This window comes from Scyliorhinus torazame, chromosome 1 (genome assembly GCF_047496885.1).
Source record: "Scyliorhinus torazame isolate Kashiwa2021f chromosome 1, sScyTor2.1, whole genome shotgun sequence".
NCBI classification, from domain to species: Eukaryota; Metazoa; Chordata; class Chondrichthyes; order Carcharhiniformes; family Scyliorhinidae; genus Scyliorhinus; species Scyliorhinus torazame.
The window spans coordinates 31,208,033-31,227,306 of NC_092707.1; the positions used below are offsets into that span (position 1 = coordinate 31,208,033).

General features: G+C 49.3%; 1 protein-coding gene across 2 annotated transcripts in view; it reads left to right on the forward strand.

Annotated features, from left to right (window-relative positions):
- coro1cb (coronin, actin binding protein, 1Cb) overlaps nt 1-19,274 on the forward strand; it is a 323,977-nt gene that overhangs the window by 145,281 nt on the left and 159,422 nt on the right. For both annotated transcript variants that reach the window (XM_072482289.1, XM_072482370.1), the window contains exon 2: nt 1,912-2,114. In XM_072482289.1, coding sequence (XP_072338390.1) covers nt 1,912-2,114 — 203 coding nt within the window. The remainder of the gene's footprint in view (nt 1-1,911; nt 2,115-19,274) is intronic.

Here is a 19,274-nt window from a genome sequence, read left to right on the forward strand (position 1 = left end):
CGGCCTTCGCGACCCGCGCCGGCCGGCCTTAGCGACCCGCGCCGGCCGGCCTTCGCGACCCGCGCCGGCCGGCCTTCGCGACCCGCGCCGGCCGGCCTTCGCGACCCGCGCCGGCCGGCCTTCGCGACCCGCGCCGGCCGGCCTTAGCGACCCGCGCCGGCCGGCCTTCGCGACCCGCGCCGGCCGGCCTTCGCGACCCGCGCCGGCCGGCCTTCGCGACCCGCGCCGGCCGGCCTTCGCGACCCGCGCCGGCCGGCCTTCGCGACCCGCGCCGGCCGGCCTTCGCGACCCGCGCCGGCCGGCCTTCGCGACCCGCGCCGGCCGGCCTTCGCGACCCGCGCCGGCCGGCCTTAGCGACCCGCGCCGGCCGGCCTTAGCGACCCGCGCCGGCCGGCCTTAGCGACCCGCGCCGGCCGGCCTTAGCGACCCGCGCCGGCCGGCCTTAGCGACCCGCGCCGGCCGGCCTTAGCGACCCGCGCCGGCCGGCCTTAGCGACCCGCGCCGGCCGGCCTTAGCGACCCGCGCCGGCCGGCCTTCGCGACCCGCGCCGGCCGACCTTCGCGACCCACCATTTTCTCTTGCCTTGTTTGCTGCTGCCAAAAATGGAGGAAATGGTTTTGGAAATCCCTTTGGCCCTTGTACACGCTCCTCCAATGGAACCTGTTGGATGAAGGTGAAGCCTTCCGGTGTCGGAAAGTATGGAGTCTCCATCTGTCCAAAGTTCTGCATTTTTTTACCTGTAAAATTTTATCAAATAAATCCCTCACGATGATCTGGCATGCATGCGCAGTGCGGCCGCATTTTTCAAAACATGTTTGCGGCCATTTTGAAGGCCACTTGTAGCCGGTGTTATTAACAGCCGGCTGTTGTGCGCAGATTTGCGCGATCGGGAGCGCCGTGACGGATGCTCCGCGACCCTCCCAGCACCCACCCGCGGGTTGCGCCCCCGAGTTTGACAATGCCTGTTTTACACTCCTCCACAAATGAAACAACATTCAGAATGTGTTGATCAAAAACTGGCCAAGGTATTTAACAAACGCTTGGCATCAGTGCTTGGTAAATGGAAGGATGTTGGTTAGGAGGTGGTTGCCATGAGATGAGCAATATCGTAGGATGAGTAAGTGTAAAGAAGCCAAAGCATTGGGTCCTGACTGGATGCATTGCGAGACATGAGGGAGGACATTTCGGAGCTCCTGGGAATTCTATTTCTGGTCTCCATTAAGTGCGGAAGAGGTCTGGAGAGTGGCCAGTTTCATACCCATTTTTTATAAGGGAGATGCCTGATCCAGGTGATTGCACATCAGTTAGCTTACTGTCTGTGAGGTACAAGAACATTTTTAGAGCGTTTTAATGAAATCACCACATGTTGAGACGAATGACATAGTTTACTGTAACCCATGTGGTTTCAGAAAGGGTGATTGTGCTTTGACGAGGAAAATAGCATGGATATTATGCCAGGGGCCTTGAGAAAAGCCTTTGATAAGATGCCACTCGGGAGATTACTGAAGAAAATTAATTAAGAATTAGGATGTTTTTTTTTTTAGTTATTGGGAATGGATTAAATTTTATGTCTGCTTCTATTCACTGTGGTGTCAAAATTTGTAGATGATCCCAAATCCGAAAATGTACATAATACCTCCGAGACCAAGGGGTAAAACACAACCAAATTGGTTTTGGGAGGGCAAAATTTACACCTATCCGTGTTATTTTACAACGCAAATGATCAGCGTGCAAACATTACACAATTATTGCAATCCTGGTAGGGAGGAAGAAGCCATTGTGTGTCTGCATGAAAATTTCTCATGTCCGCTACGGCACCACAAAATGTTAACGTCTGCTCTAGACTGGATGTTTCAATTGATTGCATGGTATTAACACTCCTTTTTTTAAAAAAAAAAAACATTTTTGCAGAGATGAACCAGCGGAGGGTTGTACGACAGAGCAAGTTTCGGCATGTCTTCGGGCAAGCTGTGAAAAACGACCAGTGCTATGATGACATCAGAGTCTCCAGGGTCACCTGGGATAGTTCATTCTGTGCTGTAAATCCCAACTTTGTGGCAGTAATTGTAGAAGCAAGTGGCGGTGGAGCATTCTTGGTACTTCCTTTGGCGAAGGTAGGTGTAATGGTTACCTCATGAAAGAACTTGGTGTGATCCTTTGGCTTTGTTAATCCTCTCAGTTTACTTGGGATAACTCAGCAGTAATGCTGGATCTAATTTCCCCCTCCTTGGTTCACAAGCGTGGAAAATTCAAACAAGGTTTTCATAAAATATCAATAACAAAATGAGAAAGAAAAAAGAACCCAACAGGGTTAAGTACAAAACACAATCTAAAAAAGCAACCTCCCCAACCCCCCCCCACCCTGTACCTAAATAATAAATTAACATTAACACCCTGACTTAAGACAACAGGTGGATACACCCCCTCAGACCCTTCCAGTGTAAATAACATAAACCAAAATAAAGTAACCCCCCCCCGAGCTGCTGCTGCCATTGACCAATGTCTATCGTTCTGCCAGAAAGTCTAAGAACGGTTGCCACCGCCTAAAGAACCCTTGTACCGTACCCTCTCAAGGCGAATTTCACCCTCTCCAATTTAATGAACCCTGCCATATCGCTGATCCATTATTCCACGCTTGGGGGCCTCGCATCTTTCCACTGAAGGAGAATCCTTCGCCGGGCTACCAGGGACGCAAAGGCCAGAATTCCGGCCTCTTTCGCCTCCTGCACTCCCGGCTCCTCTGCCACCCCAAATATTGGGAGCCCCCAGCCCGGTTTGACCCTGGATCCTACCACCCACGACACCGTCCTTGCTACGCCCTTCCAAAATTCCTCCAGCGCTGGGCATGCCCAGAACATATGGGTGTGATTTGCTGGGCTCCCTGAGCACCTAACACACCTGTCCTCACACCCAAAGAACCTGCTCATCCATGTCCCGGTCATGTGTGCCCTGTGCAGCACCTTAAACTGTATGAGGCTGAGCCTCGCGCATGAACATAGAACATAGAACGATACAGCGCAGTACAGGCCCTTCGGCCCACGATGTTGCACCGCCATCTAACCTACACTATGCCATTAGCATCCATATGCTAATCCAATAAACTTTTAAATGCCCTCAATGTTGGCAGGTTCACTACTGTTGCAGGTAGGGCATTCCACGGCCTCGCCACCCTTTGCGTAAAGAACCTACCTCTGACCTCTGTCCTATATCTATTACCCCTCAGTTTAAAGCTATGTCCCCTCGTGCTAGCCATTTCCATCCGCGGGAGAAGGCTCTCACTGTCCACCCTATCTAACCCCCTGATCATTTTGTATGCCCCTATTAAGTCTCCTCTTAACATTCTTCTCTCTAACGAAAACAACCTCAAGTCCATCAGCCTTTCCTCATAAGATATTCCCTCCATACTAGGCAACATCCTGGTACATCTCCTCTGCACCCGCTCCAAAGTGGAAGAGTTCACCTTCCCTAGGGCATCTGCCCACGTCCCCTCTTCGATCTCCTCTCCCAACTCCTCCTCCCACTTACCTTTCAACTCCACCACCGAGGCCTCCTCCTCCTCCTGCATCACCTGGTAAGTTTCCGAGATCCCCCCCCGAGAGCACCCTGTCCTGTACTGTGTGTGGTAGTAGCCGCGGGAATTCTGCCATCTGGCAAACGCCCTTACCTGTACGTACCTGAAGGTGTTCCCCGGGGGTATCCCGTACCTCTCCTCCAGCTCACCCAAGCTCCCGAACTTCCCGTCCACAAACAGGTCCCCCAACTTTCGTATCCCTGCCCTGTGCCACCCCGAAAACCCTCCACCTGTTCTTCCTGGGGCGAACCGGTGGTTCCCCCTTAATGGGGTCCACGCCGAGGCCCTAACTTCCCCCCCTATGCCGCCTCCACTGCCCCCAAATTTTGAGGGCCGCCACCACCACCGGGCTCGTGGTATACCTCCTTGGAGGGAGCGGCAGTGGCGCCGTTGCCAGCGCCCCCAGACTCGTACCCACACAGGACGCCGTCTCCAGCCTCTTGCATGCAGCCCCCTCCCCCTCCATCACCCACTTGCGCACCATTGTCGCATTGGCGGCCCAGTAGTACCCACAGAGGTTGGGCAGGGCCAGCCCCCCCCCTATCTCTACTCTGCTCCAGGAACACCCTTCTCACCCTCGGAGTCCCTCGCGCCCACACAAACCCCATTATACTCCTGTTAACCCGCCTGAAAAAAGCCTTCGGGATAAACACGGGGAGGCACTGGAACAGGAACAAAAACCTTGGTTCATTTTGATTGACTGCACCCTACCCGCCAGGGACAGCGGCAACGCGTCCCACCTCTTGAACTCCTCCATTTGCTCCACTAGCCTTGTAAAGTTAAGCCAATGCAGGGCCCCCCAGCTCCTGGCCACCTGGACCCCCAAATATCTGAAGCTCCTCTCCACCCTTTTTAGTGGGTGCTTGCCAATCCCCCTCTCCTGGTCCCCTAGCTGAGCTACGAACAGCTCGCTCTTCCCCATATTCAGTTTGTACCCCGAAAAGTCCCCGAATTCCCTAAGGATCCTCATTACCTCCGGCATTCCTCCCACCGGGTCCGCCACATACAGCAGCAGGTCGTCCGCATAAAGCGACACCCAATGCTCCTCCCCATCCCGCACCAACCCCCTCCAGTTCCTCGACTCTCTGTGCCATAGCCAGGGGTTCAATCGCCAGTGCGAAGAGCAGGGGGGACAGGGGACACCCCTGTCTCGTCCCTCGGTGCAACCGAATGTACTCGGACCTCCTCCTATTTGTGGCCACACTCGCCATCGGGACGTCATACAACAGCCTAACCCACCTGACAAACCCCTCCCCAAACCCGAACCTCTTTAACACCTCCCACAGGTACCCCCACTCTATCCTATCGAAGGCTTTCTCAGCGTCCATCGCCACCACTATCTCCGCCTTCCCCTCCCTCGCCGGCATCATGATAATGTTCAAAAGCCTCCGCACATTCGCGTTCAACTGTCTCCCCTTCACAAACCCTGTCTGGTCTTCATGGATGATCTGCGGCACACAATCCTCAATCCTCGTGGCTAAGACCTTCGCCAGCTCCTTGGCATCTACATTTAGCAAGGAAATCGGTCTGTAAGACCCACATTGCAGGGGATCCTTGTCCCGCTTCAGGATCAAGGAGATCAGTGCCCGGGACATCGTCAGGGATAAAGCCCCCTCTTCCCTTGCCTCATTGAAGGTCCTAACTAACAGCGGGCCCAACAGGTCCATATATTTTTTGTAGAACTCGACCGGGAAACCGTCCGGCCCTGGTGCCTTCCCCGCCTGCATGCTTCCTATCCCTTTGATCAGCTCCTCCAGCCCAATCGGGGCCCCCAGTCCCGCCACCAGTCCCTCTTCCACCTTTGGAAACCTCGATTGGTCCAGGAAACGGCCCATCCCTCCCTCCTCCCGTGGGGGCTCGGATTGGTACAATTCCTCGTAGAAGTCCCTGAAGACCCAATTGATGCGAACCCCACTCCGCACCACGCTCCCTCCCCTGTCCTTAACTCCCCCAATCTCCCTAGCTGCGTCCCGCTTCCGAAGCTGATGCGCCAGCATCCGGCTTGCCTTTTCCCCATACTTGTAGACTGCCCCCTGGGCCTTCCTCCACTGCACCTCCGCTTTCCTGGTGGTCACCAGGTCGAATTCGGCCTGGAGGCTGCGCCTCTTCCTCAACAATCCTTCCTCAGGCTCTTCCGCATACCTCCTGTCTATCCTCACCATCTCCCCCACCAGCCTCTCCCTCTCCCCCTGCTAATGGGCCCTAATGGAGATCAGCTCTCCCCTCACCACCGCCTTCAGTGCCTCCCATACCATCCCCACTCGGACCTCCCCGTTGTCGTTGATCTCCAAGTACCTCTCTATATACTTCCTCGGACCCGCTCGCTCACCTCCTCGTCCGCCAACAGCCCCACCTCCAAGCGCCACAGCGGGCGCTGGTCCCTCTCCTTCCCCATCTCCAAGTCCACCCAATGCGGGGCGTGGTCCGAAATGGCTATTGCCGAATACTCGGTATCCTCTACTCTCGCTATCAGCACCCTACTCAAAATGAAAAAGTCGATTCGAGAATAAGCCTTATGGACATGTGAGAAAATGAAAATTCCCTAGCCCCCGGCCATGCAAATCTCCAAGGGTCCACCCCTCCCATTTGGTCCATAAATCCCCTCAACACTCTAGCCGCCGCCGGCTTCCTACCCGTCCTAGACCTGGAGCGATCCAGTGCCGGATCCAGCACCGTGTTAAAGTCTCCCCCCTTTATCAGGCCCCCCACTTCCAAGTCTGGGATCCGACCCAACATACGCTGAATAAAACCCGCATCGTCTCAGTTCGGAGCATACACATTGACCACTACCACCCTCTCTCCCTGCACCTTACCACTTACCATTATATACCTACCGCCATTATCTGCCACAATGCTCGACGCCTCGAATGACACCTTCTTTCCCACCAAGATCGCCACCCCTCGATTTTTGGCATCTAGCCCCGAGTGAAACACCTGACCTACCCACCCTTTCCTCAGTCTTACCTGGTCTGCCACCTTCAGGTCAGTCTCCTGGAGCATAACCACATCCGCCTTGAGCCCCTTCAGGTGCGCGAACACGCGGGCCCGCTTAACCGGCCCATTCAGTCCCCTTACATTCCAGGTTATCAGCCGGATCAGGGGGCTACCCACCCCCCTCCCCCGCCGACTAGCCATGACCCCTCCTCGGCCAGTCACGCTCCCACACCCCACACCTGGCCCGTTCCCCACAGCGGCATACCCCCATCTCAACCCCCCCCACTTGCTCATGCTCCTCCTTGACCTTAGCAGCAGCAATTCGATTCCCCCCCACCCCCCCCGCGGCTAGGACCCATCCTAGCTGGTTTACTTCCCCCATTGCACTTCCGCAAGTCAGCTGACTCCTGCTGACCCCGGCCACTCCCGCCTCCCCTTCGACTCCTCCCATTGTGTGGCACACGTTCCTCTCCTGCTCCCCATTCACAGGCTCTCCCCCTCTCCCCTCCGTTCGAAGCGCGGGAAACAATCCTCGTTTCCCCGCCCCGGCCTCCCCCACCCCAGTCTTCGCCGCGGGAAAAAAGCCCACGCTCTCCACCTACCAGGCCCCGCCACCAACCAAAACAGTGCCCAACCCGCCCCATCCACCCTCCCCAACCCGAAAGAGAAAAGCACAGAGAAAAAGAAACCCAAAACAATGCAAAGGCCCCCCCCCCCCCCCCCCCCCCCCGAACCAAAAATAGGCATAACATATCCACCGCAGTCCCCAATCGCCCATCCCGACCCTCAGTCTGTGTCCAGCTTCTCGGCCTGAACAAAGGCCCACGCCTCCTCCGGAGACTCAAAATAATGGTGCCGGTCCTTGTAGGTAACCCACAGTCGCGCCGACATGCCAAACTTCACCCCTTTCCTGTGCAGCACCTCCTTCGCTCGATTGTACTCGGCTCTCCTCTTCGCCACCTCCGCACTCCAGTCCTGATATATCCGAACCTCCGCATTCTCCCACCTGCTGCTCCTCTCCTTCTTGGCCCACCTGAGCACACACTCCCGATCGACGAACCGATGGAACCGCACCAGCACCACCCGCGGAGGCTCGGTAGCCTTGGGCCTCCTCGCCAACACTCTATGGGCCCCTTCCAGCTCCAGGGGCTCCTGGAAGGACCCCGTTCTCATCAGCGAGTTCAACATGGTGACCACATAGGCCCCCACGTCCGGCCTCTCCGGGAGGCCCAGAATCCGCAGCTTCTCCCGCCTCGACCGATTCTCCATCTCCTCGAACCGCTCCTGCCATTTCTTGTGGAGCGCCTCCACCTTTACCGCCAGGCCTAAGATCTCGTCCTCATTGTCCGAGATCTTTTGTCGAGCCTCTCGGATCGCCACCCCCTGGGCCGTCTGTGTCTCCAGCAGCTTATCCATAGAAGCCTTCATCGGCTCTAGCAGGTCCGTTTTAATCTCTCTGAGGCAGCGCTGGATATCCTCCTGTCGCTCCTCCGCCCACTGCCTCCACGCTGCCTGGTCTCTGCCCGCTGCCGTTTTGTTCTTCTTCCCTCCCTTCTTCTGGTCCACCACCACCTTTTTTGTCGCCCCGCTCCTAGTTAAAGCCATATACTGACGGGGAGCTATTATTAACTCCTTCCCACACCGGGAAACGTCGAAAATATGCCCTTGGGGGCCTTGAAAAGAGCCCAAAAGTCAGTTTTTGCGGGAGCCGCCGAATGTGTGACTTAGCTCCGCATAGCCGCAACCGGAACTCTCGAGAGGGAATCCTTTTGACAGTGTTCGCTTCACGAATCTGCCCCAAAATGTCTGTGGAAACTCCTGAAAAAGGTCTAAGAGTCCATTACAGACGGGAGCTGCCGAATGCGCGACCTACTCCTCCATGGCCGCCACCGGAAGCCTCGTCCCCGCTTCTTCAGTGGCCTTGGTGAGATCTTTTCATAGTTGTTCCCTCTGCTGCTAGAATTCACCTTTGATAAAGGCCCTCAGGTCAGCTTGCAGCTTTAAGCTTGCCCTTCCCCCGCCTGCATGCTGGAACAGGCCCTGTTTATCCTGCAGTTGCAGCCAAATCTTTTACTGTTTCTGCCGGGTCTGGTAACCAAAAGAGATCCCATTCCTGAGGGACACTGTCAGGGGAATGTTGCAGTCGTCTTCCCACACCGGGAAATGTCAAACAAATGCCGTGGGGGCCCTGTAAAAGAGCCCAAAAGTCCGTTCCAAGCGGGAGCTACCGAATATGCGACCTAGCTCTGCATAGCCGCACCCGGAAGTCTCCGAATCAACAAGGTTGTCAAACATACCATGCAACAGGATTTCTAAGGACTGAAGGTGAGCTCTCACTGAGGAAACTGCCCTTTTGACTGACAGGATTCTCTTCTCCGCTTCATCTATTCTCATTCGGATATGTTGCAATTCATCGATGTGAGCACCAATAATCTGTGCCGGGGAGCTGAGACCATCGTCCACAACATCTCACACCATGGCAGCCATCATCCCGACATCAATGGCACCGCCAAAGTGTCGTCCCGTTCACCAGCAAAACTGCCGCTGAACTGGGTTCGACCCCGCCATCTCCAGCTGCATAAATCAACCAAAGATTTTGTTGGTTTTAACTCTGCTCCCCATCGGCAACCTTTAACCGAAATCTTCCAGGAACATAGCACAAATCAGAGACATCAGGATCAAATAATTCTGGGTTGTGCATCAGGATAAAAAATAGATGGCAAGATAAGCGGTGCCAGAGCTGGTGGAAACGCAGCTGTTCCCATGCTTACCTAACGTGACCCCTTCCTGTTGAATTTTAATGCAAATACCCGTTAATGCTCAGAAGGTGAAGGTTCGCACCCAGTGATTACATAAAATGTGGCTGCTCCCACATTGTTAACCCTAGTTGACTCCTGATTTAAACATTTTAGTCAGTTTAGGTTTGACCAAATTGCAGCATTATAAATTCCTCCGTTCTAGCCTGCGAATTAATGATATGCTCTTCAAGGCAAAAACCAGGTCCTTTGTGTGTTGGGTAGATGCATGGTTGCTTGCTGTACTGGGAACAAATCAGCTGTTTCTACTTTTAATTGGTTTCTCGCTGGTATTGATAGTAATTTGAGGTGGGAATTAAGTGTCCTTTGGACAACTTTTAAATTTGGTTTATGTATAAATACAGCAAAATGGTATTGCTAGAGGGCACAAAATATTAGCTATTGGCTGTGATGTTAAACAGCAAAAATGGACTGCCGAGGAAAACCTATAGATTCCAGTACTGGGAGAGCAGCTAGTCTACCTGAACTAGGCAATGGAAATCATAGAATTTACAGTGCAGAAGGAGGCCATTCGGCCCGTCGAGTCTGCACCGGCCCTTGGAAAGAGCACCCTACCTAAGCCCACACCTCCACCCTAACTCTTCCACACGGTGAGAACGTGCAGACGCCACTGAGACACTGACCCAAGCCGGGAATGGAACCTGGGACCCTGGAGCTGTGAAGCAACTGTGCTAACCATTGTGCTACTGTGCTGCTTTTGGAGCTTGACCTGCAGTAACTTTTTGATTGCAGAGAAGTGATTTAATTGGATCAGACTGTTGGTACTGTACAGATGGATTAATGGAGTACAGTATTGTGATAAGTGTCCCAGTTGGGTGATCCCTCCTTTGTTGGAAAGTTTTTTTTTTGTGGAAGCTCCTGGAGTGTCTCAATACAAGAATAAACTAACACTGCTGTGTATCGAGCAATAAATCATGCAGCAAATCCAGATGTTTGTGAAAAGACAATTTTGTCCCACAAAGTACAAAAGAAAGCAATGTTCAATCCCCATCCCTCACTCTGCTATAGGTTCAAACATTTGTACACTGTGGGCGCGATTCTCCACTCCCACGCAGGTTGGGAGAATCGCCTGGGCCGCCAAAATTCTGGGGACGCCGGTCCGACGTCCTTCCGCGATTCTCCCAAGCAGCGGGAACGGCCCGGTCGAGTTTCGCAGGCCTCAAGCTGGAGAATCGCCGGAGACACCCAAAATGGCGATTCTCCGGCATCCCCGCTATTCTGAGGCCCGGATGGGCCGAGCGGCCAGGCCAAAACGGCGGGTTCCCGCCGGCGCTGTCCACACCTGGTCGCTGCAGTCGTGGGCGGTGCGTGAACGCTGGGGGGGCGGCCTGTGGGGGGGGCGAGGGGGGATCCTGCACCAGACTTCACCTGGAATGTGGGGTGGCCCGCGATCGGTGCCCACCGATCGTCGGGCCGTCCTCTCTGAGGGAGGACCTCCTTCCTTCCGCGGCTCCGCAAGATCCGTCCCCCATCTTCTTGCGGGGTGGACTTCGAGCGGACGGCAACCACGCATGCACGGGTTGGCGCCGGCCAACCCGCGCATGCGCAGATGACGGCCGTTATGCGGCGCTGGCCGCGTCATCTATGCGGCGCCGCTTTTATGCGGGCGACAAGGCCTGGCGCGTGTAGATGACGCGGCCTCGATACTGGCCCATTGTCAGGACCTGAATCAGTTGGGATCGGGGCCGCCCCGCGCCGTCGTGAACCTCGACGGCGTTCACGACGGCGCGGCCACTTCGGCGTGAGAGTGGAGAATCCCGCCCTATGTCTTTCAAGATAACTAAATTAACCTTCAGAGTCCTTGTATCCATGCATGCTATGTGCATCATGCAGTTAGCAAACATGGATCTTGGCCTATTTTGAACTTAAGATTTTGTGAATGTCATTCCACTATTATATTTATGTTGCCTTACAGTATGTAATAAGCTATTAAAATGTTTACGATAACTTGTATTTTGCCTGACGAGGTGCTGATTTATGGACATCATAAATATTGAGCCTCCCAGGTTTGAATAATCCCACCATTGGTTGTGTCGCCAGAAGCCAAGACCTTAAACCCTGGATTTATTTCCCTAACCCCCCTGCATCCTTTCTGTCTTTTCTCCGATAAGATACTCGTTGACATCCACCTCTTTGGCCAAGCTTTTGACATCTGCCCATATGATAATCTTTTATTGTCACAAGTATGAAGTTACTGTGAAAAGCCCCTAGTCGCCACATTCCGGCGCCTGTTCTGGGAAGCCGGTACAGGAATTGAACCCGCGCTGCTGGCCATGTTCTGCATTACAAACCAGCTGTCTAGCCCACTGAGCTAAACTGACCCTTATACGGTTTGTAAGACCATAAGACATGAGAGCAGAAGTAGGCCACTTGACCCATCAAGTCTGCTTGACCATTCAATGAGATCAAGACTGATCTGATATGACCATCAACTCCATTTTCACTCCTTACCCCATAACCCTTGATTCCCTTACTGATTCAAAATCTACTGTCTCAGCCTTGACTATAATGGGCCAACATTGACAGGCCCCTGGGGTAAATAATTCCACAGATTCACTGCCCTCTGAGAGAAGATTTTGCATTGTGATGCTCCTGGGAAACAGGCTAAGTTTTAACGCTACTTTGCCAGTACAGTTTGTTGGGTCAAAGTGATTTGTTTGAAGTGCTAATCGGTTGATCAATTGAGAACATGCTTTCAATTTTATATATTTTTGTCATTATCAAATGTTGGCTTTCAATTTTCACCTTGGGATAGAACCATCCAGTGTCTGTTTCTGTATAATTTCAGAGAAAGTTGGGTTGTGTTTCTTTGGGAAACCTGTTTTGCTTGATGGGCAGTGGTTTTGCTTGATGGGCAGTGTGTAGTTTGAATCCTACAGTAATGTTCTAAGTTTAATCCATCAACTAGAGGCAGAGCCCACTGAGGCTAGTTGGCAGACTGATGTTTGGAGGCAAAGAGAATACTTTTATTAATATATGGATACGGTCAGAGAAATCTGTACTTAACACATAGTATATTTGAGACTGGTGTTAGACGTAGAATGAAGTTATTAATCCTTTAAAATTCTAATTTTACTTCTGTAAAGGGAATGCTTGTGAAGAGACGTGGAAAGCAGAATTGACTCTGGCAGCCTGAATGTATATTGTCTGACCCTCTGAGATTTGAATCCGGCTTTAATTCCCTTTCATGACCTTAATATATGGGGATTGGGGGGGGGGGGGATTGTTACTTTTTTCTATGAATGATATAGAATTCTACGTAATAGAGCATAACTCTCGAGTCCTTTCATCCTCGGGAGAATTGTTTCTGTGAAACTATTGTTAACAAGTCAGTGGTTAGCCCTTCAGTACTGACAGAATCAACCTGAGGATTCACCTGACAGAATTCACCCGAGGAAGGAGCAGCGCTCCGAAAGCTAGTGACATCGAAATAAACCTGTTGGACTTTAACCTGGTGTTGTAAGACTTCGTACTGGAAAGAATCAAGTTAGCTGGATTGTTACTGAATTGGAACGCTTTTTTCTGGAGCCTTCAATCTGCATGTCAACCTTTTAAAAATTAAGGTTAGCCTTGAATATGGACAGAGTCAAGAAGCCTGGGTCTACCTTGCATGTCTAATTGCAAGCAACATTCACTCGCTAGCCGGGGTGACATTTCCCAAACCAGCGATCCTCTCCTGCTACCTTCCAGAGAATGGCTCTTTCGGAGAGTAATCTCATACAAGTCTGTTGGTGACTGAAATATTAGCTACTACATTCTACATTTATGCATCCAGATTGTACCAAGAGCCCACCTCCCCACCAAATTATCTTTTTGCAGTTCAAAATTTAGTGGCGGAGTACCAACTTCAAATTAATAATTAACCTTTTCAAATGTTGAATGGGTTAATGCTAACTTCATAGCACCATGGAAGATGTGAACCATTGAGCTCTGAACTTCAATAAGTATTGGTGGTCTACAACAGGATCCCATTCTTGGATCCACCTTGAAGTACTTTCATGGGATTATACTAGAGATTCTTGCGTGCAAACTCCTGTTTTGACGAGATAATTTTATCTCTAGGGAAGATTATATTGTAAACAATATTGTACTCTTGTCGTATGTCTAATAGCTGATTATAGCATCATTGGCACAGACCTGGCAGCAGTTTCCTTCCCCTCTTGCATCAGAATAGGTATGATTTTCAAAGCTGCACTCTATACAATCTCATTGGGCCCTGAGTAGATTCACTCCGTGTGTCGCCTTTCACTTCGGAGAAGGGATGAGACACGAAAGAACCAATTTTTGTTTTCATATTTTCCCAAAGCCTTGTACAAATGATAAGTTCCGATTTGAGAACGTTTTGGTTTGGTTTGGAGGATTTGCTGAATGCTTTGGGCGGCTTATGGAGTTTCATGAAAAAGAGCTGGAGGAATTGTTTCAATCATTGTTTCTTGTCTGTTACCTACCACTACTCAGTGATATTTTGATCATTTGTGCTAAAACAAAGTGATCTGTAATGTATAGATTCCACCTTCCTGAATGATGGGATATGTTGGGTGTCTAGAGTACTCTTTAACAAGCAATGTATTATTTTGCATGAGAAGAAAGGTCTTTGGGAAATCCCAACCCTTGACAATCTGGCTGTGGTAGGCTGAGATCTACTTTGGAAAGTTCAGAAGATGTTGGATGCAAACTTATATTGAACCTAACTTGTTCTTGGAGCCAAGTGCTATGGGGCAGCATGGTAGCACAGTGGCTAGCACTGTTGCTTCACAGTGCCAGAGTCCCAGGTTCGATTCCCGGCTTGAGTCACTGTGCGAAGTCTGCACGTTCTCCCCTTGTATCCGGTTTCCTCCCACAAGCCCCGAAAGACGCGTTTGTTAGGTAAATTGGACATTCTGAATTCTCCCTCGGTGTATCCGAACAGGCGACGGAGTGTGCCGACTAAGACATTTTCACAGTAACTTAATTGCAGTGTTAATGTAAGCGTTCTTGTGACACTAATGAAGATTATTATTATTATGAGCAATTGGATGGATTTAAGTGGAGGTTTCTGATTGCTATACATTGTGTTCTCATTTCTCAGTTCTAATCAGGAGGTGCAAATAATGGGCTTTCTCAAGCCCTTGAACCAGTAGCAAATTTGCACAACTCATTGAGTATTAATGAAGCCTTCTGTGATGATGGCTGGAACCTGGATAGGGTTAATTGGTTCATTTCTCTGCACAGTTGATTTCGCAAAGAGCTTTTTCTAGAATAATTACCGCTACCACTATGGTTGCAAAGCAGGTAGATTTGGTTCAATGAAAGGTTAAAATGTCAACCTGAAGCAGGAATCCCAACAACCACAAGACCTGGGCTGCAACAGGCCTTCCTCCTGATGGGCACACAAACTTGTCAATCAGACAAGTGGCTCTGATTAATTTTTCCCCCTTAAAAAGCACGCACACTGCAAGGGTAAAACTCCCTCATATTCAGGGGCCCATGCACTTTTAGATGTCTTGATCATAACTGCACCCATCCCATCTGCTAATTGCAAATCCCTGCTCCAGTGGATATCAGGGCCTGTGTCTCAGAGTACAATCTTATCTCTCTGATTTTAGTGAAATCCATTGGGTATCTGAAATCTTCATACTGTGTCCAGTTGAATGGTGAAAAACATTCAGCTGCGTAATGGTAGATTTCTTTCCAAGTTAAGTTGTTTCTGGAGAGAGCAATTGAGCTGTATAATACCCCAAGGAGAAGCAGTGGTGAATAGTAATCTCTTGCTGATAGTGGTCTGAATTTGAGATGATGAAGGAGTGGACATTGAAAGATAATATCCCAGGTACAGGGAACTGTGCATTACAATACATGCCTGGTGACAACCTTTGTGAACACTGGTGTCTCCAGCCTGTCAACGTGACAAATCTTGTCTTCCTGTGGATTAGAATTCCTTGTAAACATGCAGCTTTTAGTTCTAGCTATCATATGCAACAGATGGTTCCTTCAGCCATTTTGCAATCTCTTTGCATATTTTTTTGCAGGGCTGTTAATAACCTCCCTATATAGTTTTAAAATCTAGTAACCATCAGATCCTGCCATTGTTCTCACTGGTGTATTTAAAATTCACTTTCTGGCAAGGTGGGAAAGCTTCTGAAGCCATAACAGTGTAATTACAATCTTTCATTGCAGAAGGGAGATTATTCTTGGAAGATTGCTTACTCATTCGCCACTTAAACAAATGGAAATGACTACATTATCTTGCATTGTGGAGACATTCTAGGAATTCTGGTTCCTCTTCCTCTCCTGGCTTTGAAGGTTTACCCATTGTAGAGACATCTGTTAACATTTATTCTCTACGCGACCCCCCCACCCCCAAGTAGACTGCACAGCATACGATTCAAAATATCTTCAATAAAGGGCGTTTTTTTCAGATGACATGCACGTGATTAACCAGAAATTCACCAAAATGCTTGATGACAAGAGTCCTGTTGGCCCCCGTTATCCTTTTTATGGGATTGTGAATGAAGAAATACAGTTGAGTCTCGGTAATCAATCCAATTTTGTGTTCTGGTACTGGAGAGCGACTGGCAGTCAGATTAGTCATGAGCAATTCAGAAGAACAGGGGTGGAGAGAAATGGAAATATTGTTCCTGGGTTGGGAAGACTGCCGAGGGGGAATAGCCTGAAGAGTCCTATGTCCTGACAAGTACCCACCCGCATGACAGTATTATCATAGAATTTACAATGCAGAAGGAGGCCATTCAGCCCATCGAGTCTGCACTGGCCCTTGGAAAGAGCACCCTACTTCAGCCCACATTTCCACCCTACCCCTGTAACCCAATAACCCCACCCAACCTTTTTGGACACCAAGGACAAGTTAGCATGGCCAATCCACCTAACCTGCACATCTTTGGACTGTGGGAGGAAACCGGAGCCCCCGGAGGAAACCCATGCAGACACAGGGAGAGCGTGCAGATTCCGCAGACAGTGACCCAGCGGGGAATCAAACTTGGGACCCTGAAGCTGTGAAGCAACAGTGCTAACACGGTAGCACAGTGAAAGAAAAGACTGCATTTAAAGATGAATAAAACTGGAATTTAAGATGGCTACCAGACAGTTTTGTGGAAGAAGCCATCTTGTCTCTCAAGAGGACAAAGATACTTTTTCTGTTGTCGACTCAATGGTTTCAGCCAAGGAGTAAACAAAACTCCATCGATCACTTCTTTGTGAAAACAAAAATTTACTGCTTTTGAGTGACATCTTGGAGATATAGCCAGAATTCTATCAGATAGGGTCTGGTAGGCAAAGCCATCGATTGTTGCAGCAAATTCACCAGCCAAGTGACTACTGACAATACTTTGAAAAAGAAACTAAGCGCCTCTCTCTAACCATTTGCAACTTCTACCTCTGGGAAGATCGAGTCTGGGAACCATTGCAACTACTGAAATCTCTGCATTTTTGATACTTCAGCCCAGCTAGAGTAACAGTTAGACTGCGAAACATCAGACCTGCACAGAGTTAAATTCCATTTTTATAATTACTGTTCTACCGTTATCTGTATCTAGTGTTCGTATGCAGTGATAGTGTGGGTGAAACATGTGTTACAATCATGCAAAAGGCATTTCTTGAAAGTGGTCTCTGAGCTTAAGAACTTGAATCTTTTGTGATGAATATAAGAAATTGGTCTATTTTATATCTGTTTCAGTGATGTTATTAAAAAGATGAGTTTAAGATGCATACAGCCAGTATGTCTGCTAAAGCTGTGATTAAGGTGTTGTAAAGGTGAGGCAATCCTTGATTTTGCAGGGGGAGTGTTCTGATAGGTATGAGAAGCATTTATTCTTTTTGTTACAGAAAGCTGGCGAATGGAATATTGTTTTGGTTTGTAGGTCCCCAAGGGTGCAGATAATTTATGCTTTGGGTGCAAATTATGTAATTATGCGGATGAACCCAGTCTGTCTGTAGTTTGTTTGCATTTGGATTTTATTCTGACAAGGAGTGTCTTCATTTGCACTTGAAAGAGTTCTCTGAGAGAACCTGCACAGAGAAAAGCAAGTCCAACCTGGCTGTTAACTTTATTGATAAGTGGTATTTGAACTATATTGATTTGTACTATATTGGTTTGCATAATTTGAATATTTAATAGCAGATTTAGGAAGTCAATTAGAGTTTCTTCTTTGATTTAAGAACTATTAACTGTAAAACTATTTTCTTGTTGCTAAAGTGATTAATTCTGTGTTTACATTAAAGTTTGTTTTATCATAACACTGACCAAAAGGTATCATTTATCACTCCTGTGGTGCAGTCACCGCTCTTCACCGATTTACAAATTGCAAATAGTTGTGTTCTCATCTATTGGCTAATGACTCTTTGTGGCCAGCCTTAGAGATATGAGTTTGGCCAGATTTAAACAAACACCGAAAAGTGCCATGTTGTCTGCCCATACAGTGGTTTGCACTGCAGCCTCACAGGGCCAGAGACCTTGTTCAATTCCGACCTTGAGTGACTATGTGAAGTTTAAAAAAAAAAAAAAAAAAAAAAATTTTTTTTAGAGTACCCAATTATTTTCTTCCAATTAAGGGGCAATTGAGCCTGGTCAATCCACCTACCCAGCACATCTTTTGGGTTGTGGGAGCGAAACCCACGCAAACACGGGGAGAATGTGCAAACTCCACACGGGCAGTGACCCAGAGCCGGGATCGACCCTGGGACCTCGGCGCCGTGAGGCAGCAGGGCTAACCCACTGCGCCACCGTGCTGCCCTGACTATGTGAAGTTTACAAGTTCTCCGCATGTCAGTGTGGGTTTCCGCCGGGTGCTCCCACTCAAGGTCGAAATTGAACAAGGTCTCTGGCCCTGTTTCCTCCCACAGTTTCCTCCCACAGTTCAAAGATGTGGCGATTAGGTTGATTGGCCATGCTAAATTTTCCCCTTACTATCCATCGGTTATGGGGATAGGTAGGGTGCTCTTTCAGAGGGTCAGTTAAGACCTAATGGGTCGCCTTTTGTGCTGTAGGGGTTCTATGATACTTGCATGTTTAAAAGGACTTTCAAACTCTATGTAAAAGTTTGAAAATCAAAATGTGCCTTCAAAACAGTTCTTAAAATCTGTAACGTCACAGTTGCACTTCTGTGACACGAGTGAGACTTCACATTTTCGTTAACCTCCAGGGCAAGGGCAGATGTGAGAATTAAACTAGCCTCCACTTTTTATAATACAAAAGCTTGCTGCTGGGTTATTTAAATTGCCTCGATCACTCGAGTAAGAAAATACACACACCGCATACAAGTATATTTGGTCATGGGCATTAAAAGGTAATGCTTGAAAATTGTCTGTGACATCTCCACTTCTGTTACCTTGTCATGTTTGGGTGTGTTGTTCCTATTTGTGTTTCTTGAAGGCAGGGCCTCTTTAAGTTCGAGTGGCAGCAACAAATATTGATAATTTATGTTAATTTGCAGTAGCAGTGATGCATTCAAAGGTTAAAATATTATAGTCATTGCTTTATCAATTGGCAAGCTGGAACCCGACTACATGGTTGACATGAACACAAGTAAACTAGCTTTCTTTTGCTTTTTTAAATTTGGAGACCAGAGATGTTGGAGAAATGTCGGTAATCTACAGAATTTGGTGGATTAATTCAATAAACGTGGGTTAATGGTGCTATTTATTCTTAAATGAGGTGTGAATTGTGAATTGCTCTTTGACCCAGAGTAGAATCCACTTCCTTGCCAAGTTTTGTCTACAAACATATTATGTAGGTTCCACAGATAAAAGTATTGTCTGCAAGAGTATCACATGACTCTTGGCTGTTTACTTCTATTTTCCCTGTTTGTACCCAGCACATTCACAGCTCTCTCTCTCTCGCTCTCTCTTTCTCCCCACCAATGCACCCACAGTGTGATTCAGATTTGAGAAATTCCTTGTAGCCATCCAGAACCTCTACACCAGCATGATATACAGAGGGTGTATCATGGTGACTTAGA